This window comes from Trachinotus anak, unplaced genomic scaffold (genome assembly GCF_046630095.1).
Source record: "Trachinotus anak isolate AG129_WGS33_773 ecotype Australia unplaced genomic scaffold, CSIRO_AGI_Tana_v1 ptg000005l, whole genome shotgun sequence".
NCBI classification, from domain to species: domain Eukaryota; kingdom Metazoa; phylum Chordata; class Actinopteri; order Carangiformes; family Carangidae; genus Trachinotus; species Trachinotus anak.
The window spans coordinates 14,400,765-14,426,171 of record NW_027273856.1 but is presented as its reverse complement, the minus strand read 5'-3'; the positions used below and the strand labels follow the sequence as shown (position 1 = coordinate 14,426,171).

General features: G+C 40.6%; 1 protein-coding gene across 8 annotated transcripts in view; it reads right to left on the bottom strand.

The window, feature by feature from the left end:
• epha7 (eph receptor A7) overlaps positions 1–25,407 on the bottom strand; it is a 96,877-nt gene that overhangs the window by 45,034 nt on the left and 26,436 nt on the right. For 7 of the 8 annotated variants that reach the window (XM_071478464.1, XM_071478466.1, XM_071478468.1 and 4 more), the window contains exon 5: positions 16,261–16,596. In XM_071478464.1, the coding sequence (XP_071334565.1) occupies positions 16,261–16,596 (336 nt within the window). Of the gene's footprint in view, positions 1–4,617; positions 14,719–16,260; positions 16,597–25,407 lie in introns of those variants that run through there. The other variant, XM_071478472.1, reaches the window with a different exon arrangement.

The window sequence follows — 25,407 nt, the reverse complement described above, 5'->3', positions numbered from 1 at the left end:
GTGTCAGCAGTGTATACACCCACCATGAAAAAACACACATTTTGAGGCATACATCCATTATGGGGTCAGGGTTTGGTACATTTTCGGTGAACCAGAAGCCGAGATTTTTGTTTTTTTCTTCTTCATCTATTGGTGGAGAGACAGCGTCTGCCGGGCGGTGAGATCTATGGCTACATCATTATTAGTTAATCTGAGAATTATGTTCCAATTTGGTCTATAACATGTAAAAATAGCAACAAAGAAAACACCCAATAGAGTTTTTATATTTCCAACCAAAAGTCCAAAACCCAAATGTACTCAGTTTAATATCAAGCAAGACTAAGATTGACCATTTGAGAGTCTGGAAACAACAAATATTTATAATTTTTGCTTGAAAAAAGAAGGATCAATCGACAAATCATTGCAGCTCTAGCATGCTCCACAAAGCCCTAAGATATCAAGCTACTTAGAGGCAATAATGTGAAACTATACGAGGTCATACTGAACCAAGGGAAGTCTGCTAAACTGAATGTCCAGGAGCAAATGCCCGTACCTTTACGAGAATCCCCTGCCTACGAACAAATAGTCATCAAAGGAAAAAAACATGTTTAAAACCTTTAACATGGTTAAAATCAGGTACCTGATACCTGGCGAAAAGACAATAGTAGCAATAAAATAAGAGATGGTTCAGTGATCTGAAATATAAACCTGTGAGGAATAAGAAAGGCTTCTTTCTAGACTCACGACTTTGCACCAACATTCAATTATATAGGGCGAAACCAGTCTAGGAAGAGGCAGAGGCATTGGGAAGGAAAAGATGGTACACCAAATACTAAACATACCAACATATTAAACCATCAAATTGCAGACACTGTATGTAACACTGGAAAGGTGTCCAAGGATGTATTGTTTTTCTCTTTAAGTAATAAGAGCAAATGTTCATCATGATATTTATTCCATTTCTCTGGAGTTAACTCACTTATTTCCAGCTGAAATGTCTTGCACTCTTGTATTTTGTCAACAGTCTCTGACATCACAAGGTTAAACAGGCAATTATTTTCTCTCACTAGGACTTGCGGTGCTTCAGTCCCATAAAAGCACTTTCATGTGACTCTTTGTCCCACCTGTCCGAGGATACAGCGGAGTGAGCACAGAGGACGGGTGGGTGAAGGAGATCATCCGATACAAAGGGACGGGGAGCCGCGTTACCTTGTCACAGCGTCCCTCTCGCCCTCACTAACTTCAGCCCAGATGTGAAGCCCATCTGCTCTGCAGCTAATACCAACGTCCTTTCAGATCCTCGACTGCCATAATGTTTTTACTGTTGGTTTATACCAAATAATTAAAAGCAGCCCACCAGATGGCTGTCACACACTCTCTCTGCTTTGATAACAAAAGGATTTTGGTGAAGCGCTGGTTTAAAGCAGTACAAGTACAGCTGAGGAAGCTAGCTGGTGTGCAGGACGAAACTAAGTCTCGGTCAGGCCCTGAAAGAATTTGAGGCGACAGCTCTCCAGGGTCATAAGGTTGTCCATAATTGCCAGCGGCCTGTTTGAGTGGAGGCAAATGGACTTTCAGAAAAAAAATTTCCCTCCCTCTCTCCAACGCCAAAGTGGTCGGCCACAAACTCATTATGATTTCCATGTGTGATGATGATCTGAATAAAAGGGGAGGGGGTGAAGCTGGGGGTCGAAGACATAATTAGTTTTCCTCACTGCAGGAGACAGTATGTTGATGAGACAATGAAAGACGGAAAAGAGCCGAGCTGTCAATCTCCCCTGATTCTTTCATCTCACAAAGCTCCAGTGAGTAATGCTCACAGAGCCCCCATGCCACCCCACTGCACCCCCTAACAGAAAAAATCCCCACACACCCAGCAACCGTAACACATGATTGTGTTATCCAACACAAACCTCTGCCAATTCTACAACCATAAACCATTTCATGGACATTTGGATTGAAGAAAGAAACGCTTTGAAAGAGGATGTTCTCGAGCAAACACAATCCAGAACATGTTTTCGGTCAAAGGGCTAGAAATGAAAATGAAGAAAATAAAATGAAAATGTACATTTTAAATCTATCTAATAAGAAGGTCCATTATAATCAAGGTTCTCATAACCTAGACTCTAAAGAACCAGGTTCTTCACTATAGGCTATTCTTAAAAATAAGAAAGATATATCAAGTGTAGGAGAGACCTTAAGAGCAGCTATTAAGTGATCACATGATTAATTACATGTACTTTTCTCACCACAGGAACCAGAAATGCTAAGCTAATGCTGCCCTATTCGGAATTATAGATGTTGCTTCAGAAGATGTATTAGTATATCTTCTGAAGTAAGACAACTCGGAAGATCAATCCATTTATGATTCAGGCCACTTAGGGGCAGCAAAACCAGCTGAAAACACAACATCTGAAAAGTCACCTAATAAAGTTTAGGTAAGGTATGGGTACCGTGTTAGCAAAATATTGTCGATTTATACATAAAGCAGACTTAGAGCATCCATTTGTTTGTGTCCTCCTGGTGAATCTAAGAAAGATATGTCACTTTAGCTTTCTAATTCTTCAGCTTTCTTCACTAGCTGGTTGCTAACTTTGTCTGTCTGCTGTCTGGTGCAGGACAGGTAGTGTCCAGTGGCTTTATCAGAGCCCGTCAACTGAAAACAGCTGCCTGCTGCTGCTGCTGGGAAAAGGTTGTTAAGAATCTCATTTGCTGAAACAATGAGCTAAAAGAAGCCATGTTGCTGTTTTCCTGTGTGTGATAGCAGAATATGTCTTCTTCAGCTAACACGCTAACACTAGTTAGGCTATGACCAATCTCTGTGCACCACCAGACAAAATACCACTGACTACAGGAAACAATGATCGAGGTTTAGCTATTGACTTGAGATTGCTGCTCTGTGTGTGTGTTTGTGTGTGTGCACACACTCTTGGGCACCTATGGAATGCAACCCTGCTTGGCTTTCTATTACCCTTGGAAGTTCTTTTAACTCCTTCAGCAGGAAATGAAACACTTCAATGGCTCTATTGCAAAGTGCTGGAGCCATTTGCAGCCAGGGCCGTGAGATTCCCGAGCATGTGTTCCATATAAAGAGTGGCTCTGGGAGTCACAGGTGCATGCTGACAGGGTGAGTGTGGCATGTGTGTGTGTGTATGTGTGCATCTGTATGAATGTACATTGGGTGTGCAAGTGAGTGAGTAGATAAAGAGAGAGAAGGAAAGAAAGTATTTTGGTGTTTACTGAGGCCTTACAGTTACCCGTGGGCTGTAAACGGAGAGCTGCTGCATTCCAGAGCTAAAGCCAGCTGCCTCCACTGACTGGTCAACGCTTGAAAACACACATGGCAACTTTAAATATGGAAGCTGAAGTTCACTTTTCAGTTAGAACTCCTCAGGGAGGAGAAGAAGGACGATGGCTGTTAATTTTCCTGCAAGTAACAACCACCTTTATTATCAACTAACTGTTGATTACTTTCCTGATTTGTCATTTATTCTGTAAAATGTTAGCAAATTGTGAAAAAAAGTAATTATCACGTTAAGATGGCCCAGAGTGACATCTTCAAATTGCTTGTTTTGTGTGGCTAACAGTCCAAGATATTCAATTTACAGCAATATACAGCATGAAAAGCAGAAAATCGACATAAGTGGTGAATGTTCAGCACGGCATTTTGCTTGACATAATAATAATATTGTAATTGTAATTTACTTTTTCAGGAGGCTCACTATGTCTTTATATTGTACAGTTTTTACTTTTTATCTCAAACTACCCAATAACATGTTTATGTTCATTACATGTATTTTATAACCACAGACTGAGAAAACCTCATTTGTTGATGAGCATTATATGTAGCTGAAAGCACCAAAAAAACCAGTAAGTAAACCTTAAGTTTTTTGTCATTGCTCCTGTTTTTTTGTTTTTTTTGACAAACTACTGTTTCCAAAGACAAAAAGCAAACTTTCAAATCAATAAGAATATTTCCCAAAGTATTTATCACAATATGTCAGAGTATGTAGGCTATATATTAGCATATAAATACATATATGAAAAAATCAAAATGATGCACAAAGCAATGAATTGCAGTGCACTGTTATCCATTAATCAGACAAAACATGTGTGAAACTTTTGATAGATTTTGATTACAGCCTATGAGCCCTGATTCATTCCTTTGGATGACACATATTTGCATAACAATAACATGACAAGATCATATCATCACAATGTGAGGCTGCTAAACTTTTACTAAACCACAACTATTGTGGCCACAAGTGGCAATTACAGGGTAAAGGCACATTTTAGTTCTTTTCATTTTCCACAATTCTCTTGAGTCAGAGTCGCTTTGAGGATCTTTTTTTTTTAATGTAACAATAGTACAAGTAGCGACAAGTTAAAATAAAGTCTTGGAACAGTCTTAGTGTTTTCAGTTACACAGCAATTATCTATCTTAAGTTTCCTAACAGCACTAGCTAAGATAACTAACACCATAAGCTCCTGGTCATAACAGACCAAGTGATGATACAGAGCAAAATTCCTGGGTGTGCTTGAGTTAGGATGTTTTTTTTTTGTTTGGTGGGGGGGGTTGCTTATGAATTCAATATTTCCAATGGGAAGAAAGTTTTCCCTTTTCAAAAGTTACACAGTGTTCCTTAAACATCAATAAAAATTCGATTTTTGTGTTTGCTTTTGCAGCCAATGCATTTTTCTGATTTATAAGCATTGCAGCGAATAAAACAGCTTCATTAACTGGCTTCCAAACTTTGTTATTATTATCAGATTCCATTTCTCGGAATGATCATTGGTAGAAATGAAACTCTCTCACAAGCAGTGAAAAAAAAAATCATCAACATTGAAGGAAAGATGATGAATAATCAGGAGCATCATTATGTTATAATGTGGTCTTTGATGCTCAACTTGAGAATGCAGTGTGCTCTGAGTTCTTCAATTATCAACAGAATGAACCCCTCCTCCTTGTCCTCCACACATGCTTTCCTTCCATTTTTTAAAGACGTTTTAAACACAATTTCTCCTTTTTTACCGAACTTTTTAAATAGTTTCCCCTACTCCGGTACCATGCCTAGCTATTTCAAATATGCTCTTGCTGAGCTCCTGTTTAAGAAACCTGGACTCAATTCAAATGGTTTTAAAAATGTTAGACCTATCTCCAAAAAAATGTCTTTTTTTTAGCTTGAGTCTGATTGTTGCAAGTCAATTTTTAGCCCTCATGAATGATAATTCAATATTCAAATCACTCAGCTGTTAAACCCCACCACAACGCAGAGGCAGCTCTTCTTAAGGTCATGAATGACTTGATCTCAGTGCAGCATTTGACATTATTGATCATCTTCACAGTGGCATCAGTGGCATGGCCCTTGAGTAGATACAACTTTCTTTCCTGGTAAGGCTGACTCGAGATCTTCCACCTCCAGCCTGCATTGTGGGGGTTCCTCAGGGTTTGGTACTTGATCCGATTCAGTTCACCATGTACATTGCTGCTATTGGGACGTCTCATAAGATCGGACAACATCGTCGTCAACAACATTTTTATGCAGACGATACCCTGGTTTATCTCAGGTGTGACCGGAATAACTTCAGTGAAATCTTTTCACTTAATTGACAACCTCACCTTGAATAATCATATCAAATCTGTCATACACTTATGCTTTTTTCAACTTCAGAAAATTTCCCAAGTTAAGCAATTTCTATGAACCAGAAATCTGCAGCAAAAACTCTCTCTCCTCTCTACAATTAAATCCAAAATTCAGCCAGTGGGCTTTTAACAGGTACCAGAGAACGAGAGCCCATTACACATATCCTTTCTTCTTTGTACTGGCTGCAAGTTATAGAGTAGATTTTAAAATTCTACTTATCATTTTTAAATGAATGAATGGTGTGGCCTCGCAGTGTATTTCTGACTTTTTAACTCCCCATGTGCCGTCAGAGGCCCTGAGGTCCTCAAATGGCTAAATTTATCTCATCTTTTAAATCTCTTCCTAAAACACACATTTATGGTCTAGCTTTCCTGTGATCCTCTATGTTACTTTCCCACAACTTGCTTTGTTATGTTTTATGACCATGAATATGTATTATTGCTATTCCTTTGTTTTATTTATGGTGCTATTGTTCATTGCTTTTTCACGACATCTTCATTATTATTATCATAATTATTCATAGTGCTACTAAATATGTATATTCTCATTGCAGCTCTTTTGATCTCAGGTCGCACTGTTATTTGTCCCATGCTTCACGTGCTGCACCAGACTGACTACCTCAATTAGTGGCACTCACAGGGAGACATTAATAAGTGTCCAACAAACCTGAGATGGAATACATTAGAGTTCCATTTTTGTCGACAGTGACATTTCTCATCAACCACCCCTCAGGTCTGTAATTTCACTGAGCGAATACTCTCTGCTCGTGATCTGTCAGCCTGTGGTGGTGGCATGGAGAGGGTTCAGGCACTCATGCCTTAATCTGCTCATGTACTGTTGGAAAATACAATCCAAATACAGGCAGAAGCCAGGTTAGCTGATGCTTCTTCACACCGAAAGCTCATTTCAGTACATTAAAGGGTCAGTTCACCCAAACTTGTCCACTTTTTGAGATATCTCAGTTCTATACATTTGTACCTCCACCTCTATATAATGAAAGTGAATGGGGTTTGTTTTGTAGTGTTCATAACATTAAAAATTATATTTAAAAAAAATTAAAATTCAAAAGTCTCCACAAATCTGCTGTCAACATCTTTCATCAGTATAAAAATAGTTCCACTGTAAACCAGGGAATAATGGGAGTTAAGATCTTGGCATTTCCCAGCAATTCTGGCCAAAATTAGCTCCCCTTTTGTGAAAATTCATGAGAAACCTGAAAAACTGTTGTAGCTCAAAGCTAAATTCTGAAATTGAAATGCCATTGTGACCATGACCATTACACAACCTTAAATGCATGTTTATTATTGTAACCATAATACTGGAGGTCCTGTAACCCGAACCACAATCTTTTCTAACCTAACCAAGTAGTTGTATCTAAACCCAACCAAACCATTTATTATTGTTACCATGACAGCAAAGGTGAGGTATGACTGTTGCTGGTAAATGGCCTATGAGTCATATCCAAGGGTAGGGACAACTAACCTTATGGTCAGTTGGCCTTGTTGGATATGACCCATAGGAGGTAGCGCACCTACACTGCCAGGCCCACCGGGTTGTTAGGTTTAGAAACAAAAACTGATCTGGTTTAGGCAAAGATTGTGGTTTGGGCTAAAATAAGTATTCCCCTAAGGTTATAGGACCTTTGTTGTCACCCCTACCATAAAAACACACAATGACAATTGGTTTCAGACAGAAAACAAAAAGCAGTCTCCTGTATCAAAGTCCTGTGCTTTGTAGAGCCATCCTACATCCTCCTTTGCTCCCGTCATAATTACTGCCACCAGAGGTCGTCTAAGAACTGAACTATGGGCTGTGATAAGTTGTTTGTACATATGGACATATGGGGTTCTTTATAGGAGGACATTCTCGTATCTGCACTTCATTAGTTAAAAAAAAAAAAAAGTACATGAATTTATTGACATTTACATCACGTTTTTCACTACTTCCCAGCAGCATGTAACAAATAATTCCTAATGATATAATTAATTAATTAATGCGAGGTGGCAGAAAAAGAATTAGAATACCTAATCAACAGTGATTAATTTATTTAAGTTAGTTCATTTTGAAATGTCTTTTTTCAGTTCTTGTAGCAATAAAACCGAAAACCCTTCCATTGTATCAGAGAGAGTATTATGGGTGAATTGATCTATTAACATCATTTATCTTCCAATATCTTCTTCTTTTGGATATTTGAAGTATCTGTCATAAGCAGGAAAATGACGCAGGCCGAACATGGTCAGCTGTAGCATTGTCCTGCAGAGAGGTTTATTTAGCTCCTCTTAGATTTGCTAAAAGAGGGATCATAATAATCTGAGCCTTCCTGACACTTTGACAACTGTGGACATTTAAGGCATTTGGCTCATCACTTTATTCAGGCTGACCTGCAGCGTGGAGCAGATTAACGGCTCCATGTTTTTTTCTTGAAGACGCGCCAACACACCGCACTTAGAGAAAGACGGGCAATGTTCAACTCAGCAGATCGTCACCCGTACCGCTCAGCCCGCCTGTCACCAACATGTAAACATGCAGTGGCGTCCAGTCAACATCGTTCAATGTCTGAGCTTCCTGCTTTATTCAAACAGAGAAATCTTTATTTGTTTACAAAGCTCTCGTAAAATACACACACACACACACCAATTTAATATCCCCAAAAATGTTGATAAGTGCAACAATGCTCAGGGAAACTTGTTCAGTGGCCAACTTCTGCAAGAAAATGAGTTGTCAATGTCTTGGCTGAAAAATGCGAGTTGCTGACGTCTGTGAGGGGTAAAAGAAGTGATTTCAGAAAGGTGAGGGTCTGAGTGAAACGTTGAGCTGCTCTGCGGAAGGTAAACAGCACACTGACTGCCAAAAAAAACACACTGCCTCAGTCTCTTTCTGCTGCCTCGTCGAGGTCTGAATAATTAAAGCCGTGTCTGTGTCTGTTCTGGAGGAACACAGCCTATAGGATGAAGCTGAATGCAAATCAGCGCTGCCTTTTCAACTTCCACATATTCCCAGCTGAGCCAGAAACATCAGAATGTTGCAACTTCTCCCGACAGTTTTCAGAATGAAATAATATCACTCTCTACAAATGTGCCAAATTAATAACATTGGATCCAAGCAAAAACAGACAGGGCTGGAGACAGACTCTCTGCCGAAACAAACAAAAATAATCCACGGAAAATAAGGACGAGTTTAAGACAAACACAAAATTTATAGTTAATAGAACTGTAGCAATAACAATAATACTGTGACTAAAAATAATACTATCCACCTACAGCATGTAATGATATATGAATGCATGGATTTAGCTTCAGTGTTAACTCTCTCTCCCTCTGGTAAACATGGTATGTGAGAGAATACTTCAGTTGCCTAACCAGTAAAACCACCTGTTATTTGGCTGCTGAGACAAAGGAACAAAGAAATAAGGACAGTTCTGTGCATGTGAGCATCTGAGCTGCAACGTCTTCAATCTTAAAACAGTTTTTGCTGATGTCTTGGTTTTCCTTTGGTCCACTATTGGATGCTGACTCCCCCCTTTTTTCTTGATTCTCTGTAATATTTCTTTTCATGTTGCAGGCTCCAGTTTTGGAACATCTGCATTTGCTATTTTCCATTATTGACTAAAATAGGTAGATAATTGGACTTGATTTGTTCTGGCGCTGGTTATGTCTTGACTTGAAAATAACCAGATTTGGTCTTGAGACTTGACTCCAGTTTTGGTGAGCATTTGACTCACATACTTGGCTGCAGCAACTTTTAAAGGTCTCATATTTTACATTTTCCCTGTTTTCTATTTGAAGTGTTGATATCCACAAGAAGATATATTTGTGGTTTTAAGGAGAAAAAAACATCTCAGTACATCTACTTTCTCAGGCTTTTCTCTAGAGCTCTAGTAGCAACAGGTCAGTGAGCCAATCAGAAGAGAAGCTCTGAACCTTTGGTGGAAGGTTCGGATAGGCCAGGCTTGGGCCATGGCTTAGAGCAGTGACTGCTTTGTCGTGACATCACAAAGTTCCAGAAGTCCTGACGGCTGGTTTTAAGGCTCAGTTTCTGAATACAGGCTGTGTGCATTTCTCTGTGGACTGAGGCTTTGATACTTTCACAGTATTAATATAGAACCTAGACCTGCTTTATAATCAAAAACACATGGACATGTACCTTTATACAATATGGGACCTTAAAAAAAAAGGCAATCTACAATCCAACTGCACATTCCTCTGAAATTCACTGATCACATTCATGCTGTCATTACACTGTCTATGATCTTTCCTCTATTGATGCTGTCAAACCAATGCATCAACTTTAACCAAGAGTTCTCATAAATTGCATTTACGGCACTTTTCATCAATGGCCAGAATAAAATTAAGCGTGTAAACAGTGAATTCTTGGAAGGCTTAAGCCATAAAAATGGTTAATTTTAAGTATGAGGCTGGTTTTAGTCTACACTTTCCACACTGTCATCAGATCTCACTAGACTCAAACCATGTGTTCATCTGTCTCTCAATACTTTCTGACTCTTGGTTATTTTGTAAAGCTTTTAAAACGGCTCACAGATATATGGTTTTATTTTACAAAAAAAATCTCAGTAATTTCCCAGAAAAAACTACAAAAAAAAAGAGGTCACTCCTTTTTACACTCAATGTACTTGTTAGTAGGAGACATTTATTTTTGGGTTAGTTCTTTTATGGGATTTTGTCGACAGTAAGAAAAACACAGAATATCAGCAGCCTATCTGCCGCTATCAGCTCCCTAAACCCGCATTAGCTGAGGCCTGTTCTTAACTACAGCCCTGCATGGATGTGTCTGCCTGTGTCCTTTTCCAAGGCAGTGAAACAGCCCGCTGCTCTGACAGGCTGCCTGCGCCGAGAGAAAGGACCATCCAACGGCTGCGATAGGGACCAAGTGAAGGGGAAAGAGGCAACGCCAGCTTCTGTGAGGGAGGACTCATTCAAGCACGGCAGATTCGGGGGGATTTAGGGAGCTCGTCTGCCAGCAATAAAAGGCTGAAACAGGATACTTGGTGAGATTAATTACCAAGATAGGCCATGATAATGCCATTTAAATGGGAAAGTAATTAAAGTGCACCTTCCATGAAAATTATTCATTGCTGACGGATTGGGTGACAGACAAATCAGGAGGCATTTACAGAAAAAGCTACAGGTTAAGTGCTCCGAGCTGCTGCTCTGAGACCACCGCAGTTTTATTGCAGCTGTTGAATCTCGCTGCTTTGCCCGGCTCTCATCAAATTACTGCAAAGCATGTGGAGCAGGAGGCCGGTGAAAAGAATGGGCTCCCAGGTAACGTAAAACCGGGGACAAAATGCTACAAAGGAGGATCCACTTAACTAGAAAATTACACTGGCTGGCACTGGTCAGTGGGGACTCCTCGCAATCAATCAATCCTTCTGTTTAAGGCCACCATGGCAGATTAAAACACAAAGAGGGATCAATCAATGGCCCTATTGTTCCCAAAGTGTTACTTTCACAAAGGCGCTGAATTATATCCATTTAGTGATGATAAAGTCTCAGTAAAGTGGCTATATAGGTTACCACTAATTTGCACCCATGATCAAATAATCTCTTAATGATCATTGCTCTCTCGTAGAGCAAAATAATTATCAAACCATGCAACTAAGTCTACCAAACTGTTGAAGCACAGTGATGCAGACTCAAACTAAACAGGGATATTTACGTCTTGCGCAACGCAAAGGGCAGAGAGGATCAAACTAAAATGCTTATCTTACATTCTTGTGTGCCTTAGTGTTATGTTTTGTTATTTTTTCTTTCTTCTCTTTTGCACTGAGAGATTGTACTAAAGGCAATAGCCTGTTGTTCTCTTTGAATGTGTAAGTAGGTTTGTACTCGCACAAAAATGAGGCACGGAAAGGCTAAAAATAAACAGAAGTTAACTCAGTTAAGCTGATTTCCAAATTCCTCCGATGTGAGACGTGGGGAAACTTGTATCTCACACAAAGGTTGATTTAAAATTCAATATTATGACTTTGTCCTTTCGAGATGGTTTGGAATGATGACCACAGCATTCTTGGCGTTTGGCATAATCCAGTCAAAGTCACCACAGCCTGAAGCTCCCTCCACACATTCATCCTGTTATGTAAAATGTGACAGCAGTTTTACATGTTTCGTCTCAGTGTCTGAAGCCAGCGCTGCTGCTTTCAATTTTGTCCAGTAAAAAAGAGGCTTCAGGCAAGTGAGTGAAACATGATAGATGCTGCATGCGTCACTGCAGTTCTATCATTGCTGGATGACCATCAAATGTTATTGCACTGGTATTGTTATTGACATTCAAACATCTGGGGAACTCTGAAGCAACAATCTGATAGATCTATGAGAGGGGTGGGAGTGTCAGTGGTTGTGGGGTTACCATGGGGAAAGGGCGTGGTTCAATACAGTGGTTTAAATGCATTTTTTGAATTTGTGAAAGGGGTGTGTTCAAGCTAAAACAGGGTGTTAAAGGTCCCATATTGTATGAAGTGAGATGTCTATGTCTTTTTTGATTATAAAGCAGGTCTAGGTTCTATATTAATACTGTGAAAGTATCAAAGCCTCAGTCCACAGAGAAATGCACACAGCCTGTGTTCAGAAACTGAGCCTTAAAACCAGCCGTCAGAACTTCTGGAACTTTGTGATGTCACAAAAAAAATTGTGTCTTTCCTTTTATAGAGTGTTTGCTGTTTTTTTTTTTCTTTCAAATGACAGCCATGGCATTCTTGACATTCTGAGACATTACAACTCAAACTCATCACAGTCTAAATAATGCATCTGGCTACATCTGGCTACAGCCCTTGTTTTCTGCTCTGACTCACCCATGGAGCCCATGAATACTTGAGAGCACAGCCCAACTATTGTGAAAGTTGCTATCTGGGTGTAACAGGCTTTGTGCTTCTGGCTAATACGAGCAGTCAACATTAAAATCAATTTCCACAGGCTCTTCCTCTCGCTCATTATACTGTTTATACCTCTTGCTGATCGCACCTAAACCCCATTTCACTGGTCTCAAGTTGAATGTGTACATGCAACAAGTACATATGCGCACACATATACACACACAAACACACACACCCAGGTCCTGTAGCATTTCCCATAACCAATTTCAAATCCTATTTCTGTGCCCTTTTCCACAGTGATTTTTTCTGGCTCAGAGATGCGAACACCCGCTTGAATAAATATTAATGGTTATTCTATGAGCAGTGCCCACTCACAAGTGTGCTGGAAGAACAAAAGGCCTTGTTTACAAGTGCGCTCGAGGAAAGCTAAAGCGCGGAGGGCCCTCGGAGGGTGGCTCTGTGGCACTGTTGACTCACAATGGAGTGCTGATTGAAACACACTCTTAACTTCCAGCGTATGGCGGCGGCAAAAAAACAGCGAAAATCCTCAACATGACGAATTTCTATTCAACCACTGTGAGGACGGAGAAATCAAGCTTATGCTCTCACAGCCTCTACTTAAACTCATTTAAGACAGAGCCGAGGTGTAATTAGGTTTCTGGGAACAATAAGCACTCAGCACCTTGTGTAAGCTCCAGCCTCGCTCCAGACATTTCCTTTAGTGTAATTAGGGGAGGTGTGAATTCCTCATCAGATGGATCACCATCTGCATTCACACAATGCGTGTTCATTCCCTGAGTCCCCAGCTAGGAGCTCGTGTTCACACTGATTATCATTCAGGAGGTGGAGATGGGCAGGATGGAGGAGAGGGCTTCTCCTTTTTTAAGGTTCTTTCAGTGCTATGGGGCTCCAGTGCCTCACCACGCAAAGGTTAATCAATTCTGAATGATGAGCCATAAAAGCTTTAATAATGCAGTCATTCTTTAATGAGTGGTCCTGCATGCTTAGTCAGGAAGGAGCATTTGTTTTAGGATGCGCCGACCTTCCAATTACGAAGCGCTCAAGCATTCCCTAACAGCCCGGAGAGCGCTGGACACAATGATGGTCTAGTGAGCAGGACAATGAGCCCTGCAGCGTGGAGCTAATGTCTGCTCAACACGGGAAAGAAGAGGAAAGAGGAGGGAACCATCACAAGACCGTCAATATCAACCCAATGCTGATTATTGACCTGCGGCAGAACTTCATGTTGAGGATGATGGATGGATCAACAAAGCATCCCACGTTTCACTGATTCCTACAGACAGTAAACACTAGTTATTTTCAACCAAGTGTCCTTTAGTAAAGGCCTAACCAAGCATTTTTTTCTGCCAAAACCTTTCCAGAAAATGGTCATATGGGTGGTAAGACATGGTATGATGATATTTTTCTAGAAACAGACTAATTCTAGTTCATGTTTCTCAATCAAGCAAAATTTTCAGACAGGGATTTGGCAAACTTGTTGGAAAAATTCCTCCAGGGTTAGATCCCTATTGGACTAATACTGAAACGTAAAGTATGTTAAATTACCCAGTTATGCCATGGATTAAAAAACATAATAAACCTATGTTGATTTTTTTTTCTGCATGTTTAATTTATTCTTTTCAATGCTAGCATCTGTACCCTCAGCTTTCATCTAAAGGTATTATTCTGACCCAGAACTGTTCTACCATTGAACAGATGGATTGGGTTGCCCTGTCTTGAAGAGCTGCTAACCCTAAAGGAATTTGATTAGTCTCGGTTTCAAAGAGAGAGTTTTAGTATTGCGTCATGGTCTAAATGCTGTTTCAGAAGCTGTTCCACACAGATACCATACAACACTCACAAAGAAATCAAGGTATCTTTGTAACTATTTATATGAAAAATATCATTTTTACAGATATTGATGATCGGCATAAACCATCAGATGTCAAACCATAATGGAATCAGTGACCTGGTCCATCCTGTCCAATTACACTGATTACAGTGTTATAGCAATTAAAATGGTGCCCTCACTCAAAAAGATAAACATGACACCATCTTGGCCAAGCATGCTGCTCTCTCACACAATAGCTAATGGCTAAATATTCCATCGGGTTAACTGAGTAATTGTCTGTTGTCAACATGCCAGGTATAATTATGAGTGACTCTACGAGAGCAAGTGTTATTTTTTATCTTTTTATTTTTTCTGGCTTGTTTCCTGCAGGTCATCCTCCTGCTGACGTCCTCATGTCCTTGGTCAGGCAACCCCTGGGCACAGTCCAGCTTGTGTCACTGTCATGAGCCCAGCTTTGCAAAATAAATCATCCCCATCACTGTATCCCACGCACATATTCAACAGAGAGCCTCTTTCTTTCTATCTGTTCCTCCCACAGACACACACATCTGGTACACTGACACATTTATGTCAGTGTACCAGATCTAGATCGAACACATCTAGTACACTGACATATTTATGTCAGTGCAGCAGATGTAGTTACAATCCACGACCTATTGTCATGTATGTTTCGAAGAGAAAATTGGCATGATGATGGTGTCAGAGCAGCAGGACATAATTAGCCATCATCACGTGGCAAACATCAAGAATAGTTTGCTGAAAACAGAAGTTATATATCCAGTTAAAGCTTCAGCTCTCTCTTTGCAGCTTTCTTTTAATCCCCCTGGTCAGAACGTAGTCTTATGGGCCAACTTTGTTACATGGATGCTCGAGCATGAAAAAGGAATCTTGTTGGATGGATCCATAGAAATAATGAATAAAAAAGGCTTTGGAGTTTGTCACTGTAAAATACAGCATTTTAATTATGGTGGATCCCCTTGAGACTGAGCTGCAAATACAGTAGTAGCTCTTTAGGCACTGGGAGACTGCATCATTGCCGAGCTAATAATGTTTGCCACTGTAGTGCTGATATACACATTAAATTAATCTGGGTAATGTGCATATTGGAAATATTATGGATCATATCAGACTATGATCATTAATGCTAATGGGCAATCATAACCATAGTTTGCATATGAGAGGTTTTTAAAATTAAAATGTCAATCACCATGTTGCGAAGCCTAATGCGCTCTCAGCTGAAGCAATGGTTGAGTCCCATGATATCATATAGCATAACCTGCAAACTGTAAACTCTGCATAGACTGGTGTGAGCCTAATATTTTCCAACTTCACCTTTAAGAAAATACTTTTAGAAATGTGCTCAGTCCCTTTTTAAGATCAATCTTATGTCTAGTGTGTTAACTACAAAACTGCATTCACAAGGTTAGCCTAGCTTAGTAGCTAGCACTGCTAGCTTTTTTAACACTGAAAAGAGAAAGGCTAACTGTTTCTTCCACTATTAGATTATTTCCACTTAATGCTAGGTTAATCAATTCTTGGCTCGAGCTCCATACTTAACACGCAGACATGAGATTGATATCGATCTTCTTATCTAACTCGTAAAGAAAGCGAATAACTGTATTTCCCAAAATGTTGAACTATCTCCCTAAACTGAAAGAAATAAAAACACAAATAATTTTAAACCATATGCCAAGTCAATGCTCTACAACAAAAATGTGTTGGAATCTGGGTTAGCAGGAGATGATAATAATAACAACAAGTATAGTGGGATACACAAACTAAAAGAAACTTTGCAAATATCCAGAAAAGTTCAGAAGATCAACCTTCCTATAAAAACGTCACACTTCCTTCCACAGCAGTTCAATCATAAAGTGTTTTTACCCCACAGAAGAACATTGGAAATAAATATTCATTATTGGCATTATCAATAAACACTTTGATGGAAGAGTCCTTACCTGCTTGACCAGTGGCAATGCTAACTGCCGCAAACAGCCTCTGCGTGCGGCTCAGGTCCGACACCCCATTGACAGCCTCCACCTCAAAAGTGTAGTTGGCGTGGGCAAGCAGGTCCATGATGGTCACATAAGTGTCCACTAATCCTGACTGAGTGGGAGAGTATCCCACATTCGGCCCACATGGTACACACTCCTCGGGTTCCCAGCTGCAGCGCCGGCATATAACCCTGTAGCTGACGTCGTTTCGGCCGCCCGTGTCGGCCGGTGGGCTCCACTCCAGGCTAACAGTGGTCTGGTTGATGTTGTAGACTAGGTTCTGTGGCGCCGAGGGAGGTCCTGTCAGAGGTGGACACGGAGGAAACAGAATTAAATAAGTGAGTGCCAAGGAAAGTGACAGCCAAGACTGTGCATTGACTGGATCTGTGCTTTCTCTGTTCTCTGAGAAAAAAAAAAAACACTACGGGACATGCCAGGTCCAGCCCTAGAGCCAAACACTGACACTCAATTATAATAAGACTCAGATCCAGAAAAAAAAATGGTGCAGGTACACAGAAAGGAAGTCAGCTTTGGCAGGCACCAAGGTCAGTGTAACGAGGCTGTGAAATCAAGCAGTGGAGCCCAGAGTTTCAAAGGAAGAATAATTTCAAAGTCAGAGTCCAACAGTACCACAGTGCACCACAGTTTTTATGACACTGTATATATATATATATATATATATATATACATATACACATATCATGTTGCACTACTGGAGTAGTATGCACAAATATTTGCACAAATAACTAATGTATAGCTTTTTTTAATGTCAATTCTCTATTTTCTTTACTTTTTTATTATTTCATTTAATCCTCACCTTCATTAGTTTTTAATCATTGAAATAGCTCATGTTTTCTTACCTTTCTCTGTGCTGTTGTAATTTCAATTTTGCCTGGAGGGGTCAATAAAGTTTTATTTTATCTTATCTCATCTTACATCCATATTCACAAGCCTTAAACTTAAAACAATGAGTCTCAGACTAAATGTTCAAATGACTGGTGACCTAATTCATCAAATTAAGTTGTGAAAAACAACTGTTTACATATTAGCATACTTTCCAGAATGTACTGTAATTGGGTGAAAGGTTCATTTATTAATTTGTTATATTCTTCTAATGAATGTGTCAAAGAACTTCAACTGATTCTAATGTAATTTAGCTGCTAACACTGCAGAAAAAATAGTAAAAATAATTGGGCATTGGGACACATCAGACTTGAAATTGCAAACGGCTAACAAAGCAATATAACTGGAGGGTTGGTTTAGGGGTAACTCTTGTTATCATAACTTAGCTAACCTCTGTTTTTTTTTTAAGTTTGTCTAACTTGTTTTCTTCAGAAAGATTGCTCATATTAACAAAGTAAGTCAGTGCTTCAGCACTTTAGCTACATGCTAAATTTTAACTAAACTCCACAACAAACTAAAAAACTCATGTATTTTGACATACTGTGGCTTTGTAACTTTGACATTGCAGGCGTGATGGACATCAACATTACTTTCGAGTTGTGTTGAGTAGAAGGCTCCAATCTGTTGCCTGTGGTTGGCCTGGCTATGTGTCACTTAGATAACAATAAAGCGATCAGAAGAGAGGCTCAGAGACTGACACTGTTCATGCTAGAGCACCAGAGAGAAGCCCGAGAGAGGAAATGTAAAGCTCTATTCAGATGGGTTTTATGTTCTTAAAACCACAAATATATCTTCTTATGAATAACGCTTCAAATGAAACACCAGACAAGTGTAAAATATGTGAATATATACCTTTATATTAAAAATAATCATTAGTGTAGCCTTAAGGCAGCCCAGCTCCTCATATTTCAATTTTGAAACAACCTAATGATTTTTAACAGTACACCACCCGTGCTTGCAAATATAGCTGGTGATTCATGCAGATGGACTGAAGGCTTTGTTTACATGGCCACTGTTAACAGCATAAAATCTGCAGCTGCTATGGAAATGACTGAGACATGATTACATGGTCGGACAAATGCTTAGCAGGGAGTCAGAAGCCACAGACATCCTATATCTAAGTCCTGTCCTGTTCTCTGAAAATATACAACTATCCCCCAGCTGGAGGCAGTGTCTTTACTGCTTTTCCTTGGAAAGGTATATCATTGTGACGGCAGGACACGTTAAATTAATGCCTTCCAAAAAAAGACTCAAAGCCTGGCTGACCCACAGAATTTATGAACGAGATTTAAATCTGGATTATCACCATCCCGTAACTGCCATATACAGTTTCACTTGAGGTACAGTAACAACTATGCTCTGTGGCATCAAACGTGAACACGACCACAGACCATTTTCCTGTAACCGTTCGCGTAATGGCGAGGAGATTAGCTCATCTCGTAAAACAATGATACTGCTTTCATCTTTCAAATGCCAGGCTGTTGGCTTTTATGTCCCATATGCTGATATAAATAACCCCCCCCCCCCCCCCGAACCCAGTAAAGATTATATGACTTGTATTCTTTGTTTATGAATTTTGTGGAGGACGTCTTTATTTCTGGGAGATTTAAACTGCTCTGTTTATTCTGGAAATATTCTTGGGGAGGGACCTCTCGACTCATTAAATTTGTCACATTAACTAACAAAATAGGTCATGCATATGCATACAGCCAAAACTTCTATCGCAATATTCATTAATACAGCACTTAGTTGTTTTTTCCCTGTTCCACCCTTTAGAACCAAGGGCTCAACGGAGACATCCATATTCATGATTATCGGGTGAGATAAGAGACAGACTGTGGACTGGGAAGATGAAAGAGCCACCTGTGGCAGGTGAAGTGGAGAGGAGTGACTGCTGATAGCGCCACTCGACTTCAGCCTTGGCACTGACACTCGACCCGTGCTCTCAGTCTCCCTCGCGGACAAAGGGAAGGTGTGCCTCAACGCATACGCACATGTTCGCATGCCGCCCTCCTCCAAGTCCAGACCTCAGGGATCTTTTTATTCTGCCATTTCTATGGCCACACTTTGCGCTGATAAGACCTCATTTTGCTTGTGCCACTCTCATTTGGGTCTCAGGTGCCACAGATCAAAGTGGCCATTTCACGGCAACAAGAGAGGGAAGGAAATGAGATTAGACCGTTCCTGGATCTGCGTGACCTTTGTGTTTTTGTCTTGGTTTTTTTTTCAGATGCACACAACCATGGAAGTTTTGTCTTTCTTCCTTCAAAGAAATCAGTATGTTCTGAATGAGGTGTTTGTCGGTTTGTGACTGAAAACTCCCTCTCCAATGGCAACAATCAGTGGCTGGGTTTCGACAACTGTGCGAAAGTGAAGACTACAAAGAAACCCAAAAAAAACCAACAATGTTCTTGGAGCGAGATGAAGGCAGAGGGGGAGAAAGCTACGTAGGCAAACCTTTCACCCAGCCACAAGTGTGGCCACTTGTAAACGGTATAAACACTTTTCCCTTCAGACATGGGAAGATGACACATCATACGACCCAGTCTGTTTGAACCACGCTGAACCCTCGGTTCTCTTTCTTCTTCCTCTACCTTGGTGTCTCTTTGTTTCTCCGAATAGGCTCCGTCTGAACTCAGGAATATGAAACTCTGCCCCCAATTCACCTGGAGCGCAGATTTGCACCGCATCCTGAGCCCTCCACTGTCTGTCTGTCTGCTCATCCTCATAGCTCAAGGGCTTGTAGTTCTCCCTCTTCCTTTTTACTCTTTTTTTTTCTTCCTCTCACTCCCCCACTCTGTCTTATCTTTCGTGTTCGCTCCTCTCACCCCTCCTCCCAGTCAAGTTTCATTTCACGGATTAGCCTGCCAGCCCCCACAGCCTGAAATGTCTCAATCACTTGCTAGCTTCCCTCCAACGCTGCCACTGTGACCAAGCATGAGTGAGCATGTGTGTGTGTGTGTGTGTGTGAGGGTATATTTGTTATGCATAAATATGGAATATGTGCATGCACAGTTCAAGTTTCCTGCTGCAACATTTGCATGCTAACATGGCACAGATTTAAAGCAGAATCTGTCATTTTGCACAAAGGGAACCTCTACATCTAATAATCTACCGTATAGAAAACATGGTATAGTAGCAGATGGTTTTTAGGTCATTTTTCAAAGCCCATGTCCGCTCTGTGTAGAGTTGTGAGACCTGACTAAATCCAAGCTTAGGAGAGAAGAATCCAGCGCTTATCGGCCTTGAGATGTGCTCAGGGTTGCCTTAACCCTCCACAGCCTATTAGCAGACTGTGCTCTAATTGGGGAACTGTGGGTAAAGGGGCGGCAGGGGTGAGTGGTATTCAAATCGCCCATGAGGTAATCCTCGCTCTACAAATGTGTGTTGTGACCCCGTGACCTAGCCTCTAATGATGTGGTTGCAGCAGAACCTGTTTGAGGGGAAGCTGTACTGAAGAGGAGAAGAGCTTGAAGGAGTTTTTTTTTTGTTTTGTTTTTTGATAGCTGAAGGGCTTCCAACTGCTGCTGTCATTATTACTAAAATTTCAATACTACTTCAACACCACAATGAATTCAATATTGGATTTGCCACTCGCACAAGATGTGTGCTGCAATCGGAAATTCAATTTCTCTGGAGACTGTATGATGGCAAAAAAATAAATAAAAAAAGCCGTCACTAAGAAAGACTTTGTAAGAACAATACACACATTTTTGTGCACCTCAGCTGCATTAGCTAAAAGCATTGTTGATGAAAGCATTGTGCTACATGGTGCTAGGCCTCTTTTGTCATGTCAGTGGAACAATCAGGCTTAGAACAATGATCAAAGCCTTGTGAGTGTGATGTCTTAATATAAACTCCTGTTGCCATGGACTTGGCTCACTATAATATGGGCAGGAAATGTGCATGTGCATGACCATGACTGGGACAAAGAGACTTTATGTTTTGATCAGCATCATTTCCAATTATCGCATCCAATCTACAGTTAGCATCTTAAGATGTTCAGTTGACAAGTGTCTTTATGGCGTATATTCTTAAAGGTTCCATGTTATATACTTGTTCTGTGTTTTATTTGAAGTGTTGATCTCCATCAGAAGATCTATTTGTGGTTTTAAGAACCAAAAACCATCTCAGTGTAGTTTTACATCTCCTCTCTCAGGCTTCTCTCTGGAGCTCAAGTAACAACAGGTCAGTCAGCCAATCAGAAGAGAGGAGCTGAGCCTCACCTCTGATTGGCTGACTGTTTTCTGAGTAATCAAATAAAAATATAGCACATTTCAGGAAAACACTTAAAGAAAAGAAATCCTGCAAGGTTGGATGGTGGGTCCGGGTGGGCTGGCCTTTGGAAATGGCTGAGAGGGGTGACTGTTTTGTTGTGACATCACAAAGTCACAGAAGTCCTGACAGCCTGTTTTAAGGCTCAGTTTCTGAATACAGGCTGTGTGCATTTCTCTGTGGACTGAGGCTTTGATACTTTCACAGTATTAATATAGAACCTAGACCTGCTTTATAATCAAAAAACACATGGACATCTACCTTTATACAATATGGAACCTTTAAACTCTTAAATTCGACTTTTAAACCCTTAAAGGTGCCAACAGCTAATTTTTGCCCCAGGGCCTCCTTGTTGGTAAATCCAGCCCTGACAATAGTAAAGTAAATCTGGGGTCACTCTGACATTACTACAACAAGGTCTGATGGGGTGAGACAATTATGCTATCAGACAAATTGGGAAAAAAGACATATTATCGAAAAAAGGTTGCAAATAATCCCATTTTAACATAAAAACTGTACAGCTGTGGTGAATTTAGTTTGAAGACCAAAATAACAAATAAAGACACAGGTGGATTACACCTGCATTTCCCTTTCAGTGAACCTGAGCTGGAGCCTCAGTCTGAGTGAAATGAAAAAGAAGTTTTTTAGATAATGATCTTAACATGAGTTCTGGTTGGAGGTTGATGATGTCTACCGAATTGGGGCATGGTAATGTCTGCAGTGAAACTTCAAGGGGGGATCAGCATCGTGCTGACTGTCAGCCACTGATGTTCCCTACTTCTGATATCTAGTGGCAACACAAGCCTCTACATTCTGCAGCCCACTTCCACTCCCCCAGCCACTCCAGGCAGGATGGACCCTCTGACGGATATCAACTTGTTGAGGTGGCACATTTTTGGGGCAGAGAGGAGGGGGGGGGTTGTTGGGGTCTGGGAGGAGGAGACGGCCACTCACAACTGCTCCTCTCAGCCCCTTGCTAGCACCAGCACTGCTCACAGCTGTTGCATGATTGATGTCCACTCCCTAACCTGTCAACAACTCCAGTCTGTGCCTCGCCTCTGGCGAGAATGCCTCCCCATAGCCGGCCCTGTACATATCTCATTTTCTCACAACTTTGCATATGAATGGCATGGACAAACATTCATCAGACAAAAGCATTTCTCCTTCCGCCCCCTCTCAACACATAACACTTGGGAAACAATGTATTTGTAACTGTGTTTTTGGAACTTCTTCCCTCATCTTTATTCAGCACAGATTTGGCTTTTCATGTCCCCACATTACATCTTCATCTCATTTCCTCTCAAATCCTCATAGACACATTCTTAATCTCTGTGTGCCAGAGATCCATCTCACTGTTTTGCTAAGGCCTACAATATGGTAGCTTTACAAACCCCTATTTAAAAAAAAAATCTGTCAATCAAGCTATTTGTTCAGGCAGTGCAAATTCATTTTCAATTACTATTCTTTCCTGGTCTGGGTAAGGCTTGAAAAAAGAAAATCACAGTGACTATTGGTCACACTGACTTAATCCGGTGATGAATGAGGAAATGCACGTACAGAAATTGCACTGGGAGAATGAGGAAGCTATTCATACAAGTTAAAAATACATATTTACATATAATGGTATGGGGTCGTCAAGTGTAGACCTGAAGTTAATGAAAATGAATAATGGAAAGTGTGCATTAGCCAGCTTCAGTAATTACTGCGCTACTTGGCCAAGGTGATTACCTAGAAGGGAACAGCCAGAGGACACTGCAAAGAAGAGGGAACTTTCTCCTCTGCTTACCACTGCATGTGTGTCCTTCCCTTGATCAGTGGGAGACGTTCGAGAATAGCATTAACATCAAATTAGGATGGTTGGAGAAGTAAGTAATGGACCTGTCTTTAAGAATAAGACATGTATGGTTGCCTATGTGCTACACAGAGCGATAGGTGGTTTGTGGTCAATGGCGGGCCTCAGATTTGTTTAGCCTGTGTTATGTCCTTGTTTGTGTCAGATGGGAATGGAGGTCAACATGCAGATCTCAGCTTGGTGAGGAACTTTCATGTGAACCAATTGAGGTCACTGATTTCCTTCACGAGAAACTAGTTATTTTTTAACTTTACAATTCTGCCATCTGCCCTTCTTACCTGTCAGAACTAGCTGCCTTTTCACCTAAAGCAAGACTGTGTAACTTCCTATAGTTCGGCAGCCTGACTAAAGGCTGGTTCATGGTCTCTGCTTGCCCGTGGACGGATGCAAACTGCAGAAACCCTTGTATCTGTACTAAAATCGGGGGAATGCGTAAACAGACACATTCCACACATGCGCGCTTGAAAACATGATGTGACTTTGTGAAGGCAAGAAGTGCTCCCTTGTCTGTTGCACTTAACAGGGATACCAAGACTAGTGATATGAACAGTACATACATGTGGAGCATGATGTGTCCAGTTTACTTGTCTGGCATGGATAGTCCATGCAAACTCATATTCTGGGCTGCACATGGATGTCTCCACGGGATCCATGTGGACTTAGGAAGATGACATGAACCCAGGCAGACCCTTGTGGACATACAGACATGCGAACCATGACCTTCAGAGTAAAAGCTGCGTAAAAACCAACGTTTCTCCTCTTAAAGTACGGTAAGTTTACTTCCATTTAAATGTTAATGCTAAAAGTATGTCAGTTACACTGCGAGACAAAATCTGTCTAAGGTTTGCTAACATAAGCTAACAATAGCCACCATATGCTACTGCTCAGAACAGACAGCAAATGACTGTAGCAGCAAAACCCCTGAGTGTTTTAGAATGAGCCAGGGTGCATGATATTGCCTTTAAATTCAACATATAATTTGTACCACATTGACTGTCCTAGTTCTCTACCCAGTCTTACTTTAAATGATAAGTGCTAATGATATCTTCAAGCTATTCAAAGGGAACCAAAGGGAAGGGTGTTTCTCAGTTGGGTTTCTGTCTTTCAGCAGATAGTAAACAACCATGTGGGGAAACGTGTTCAGTCGGTGCTTCAATGAACATCGAGGCACTGAGGAGTCAATCACATGCGAAGGGGACTGTGAGGCAGCACTTCATACTGGTGTCACAACAACTTTTCTACCCTGAGTCAAGCTGTCTTAATGCTTCCTGTTTCCTACAAACAGGAAATGACCATTAACACATTAGGAGGGGCCCAGGGAGAAAATAAGCTTTGGGCCCGTATTGATCTTCCCACCCCACCCTGTTCCATGCTCTGTGCATTTACTATTACGTGTCACCTTTGCAAAGAAATGTGCTATTCAGTCAACTGACACAAACCAATTGACACCCAATAAACCAGAGGCTTCCTGTGGCAGCATGAGTACACCAGCCTTCAAAATGACACAATGCTAATAGATGTTAATCAAGCTGCAACTTTGCAACATTACTGACAATTTTACATTTGAAAACTACCCCAGCAGTGAGCTGTGCCGATGATTCATGATTTCATTGTCAGTGCTGTAGTGTTAGGGCTGAGTGCTAACACCATGGTCCAATTTTGTTTTTTTTATTCTGTTTTTAAGTAGTGTTTATGGGACAATTGTGTCCATCAATGCTACGAAAATGTGATTTTAATCTGCATACCAGCATTTTAAGTTGACTTGTTTTCTCAGCTTTCCAGAGTGGACACACACTCTGCTCAAACCATAATTAGAATAAGTATGCAGTATGTGCTCGCTGAAACCATGTTAGCACTGGAACACAAAGGGAACGGCTGACTCTATGGCCAGTTCAGGTAATGTACCAACAGAGCAGTTTGAGAATGACCCAAATACTAAGACCATTATTAAAAACATTGGAGGGGAAAAACAGCTAAATTGACAGATAATGGTTGTGGGAAATCATAGCTCTTTAATAATGAGAGATAAATAACTTTCTTTCAGAAGATACAATCTTTTTTTTTCTTGCATCTTTATCTCA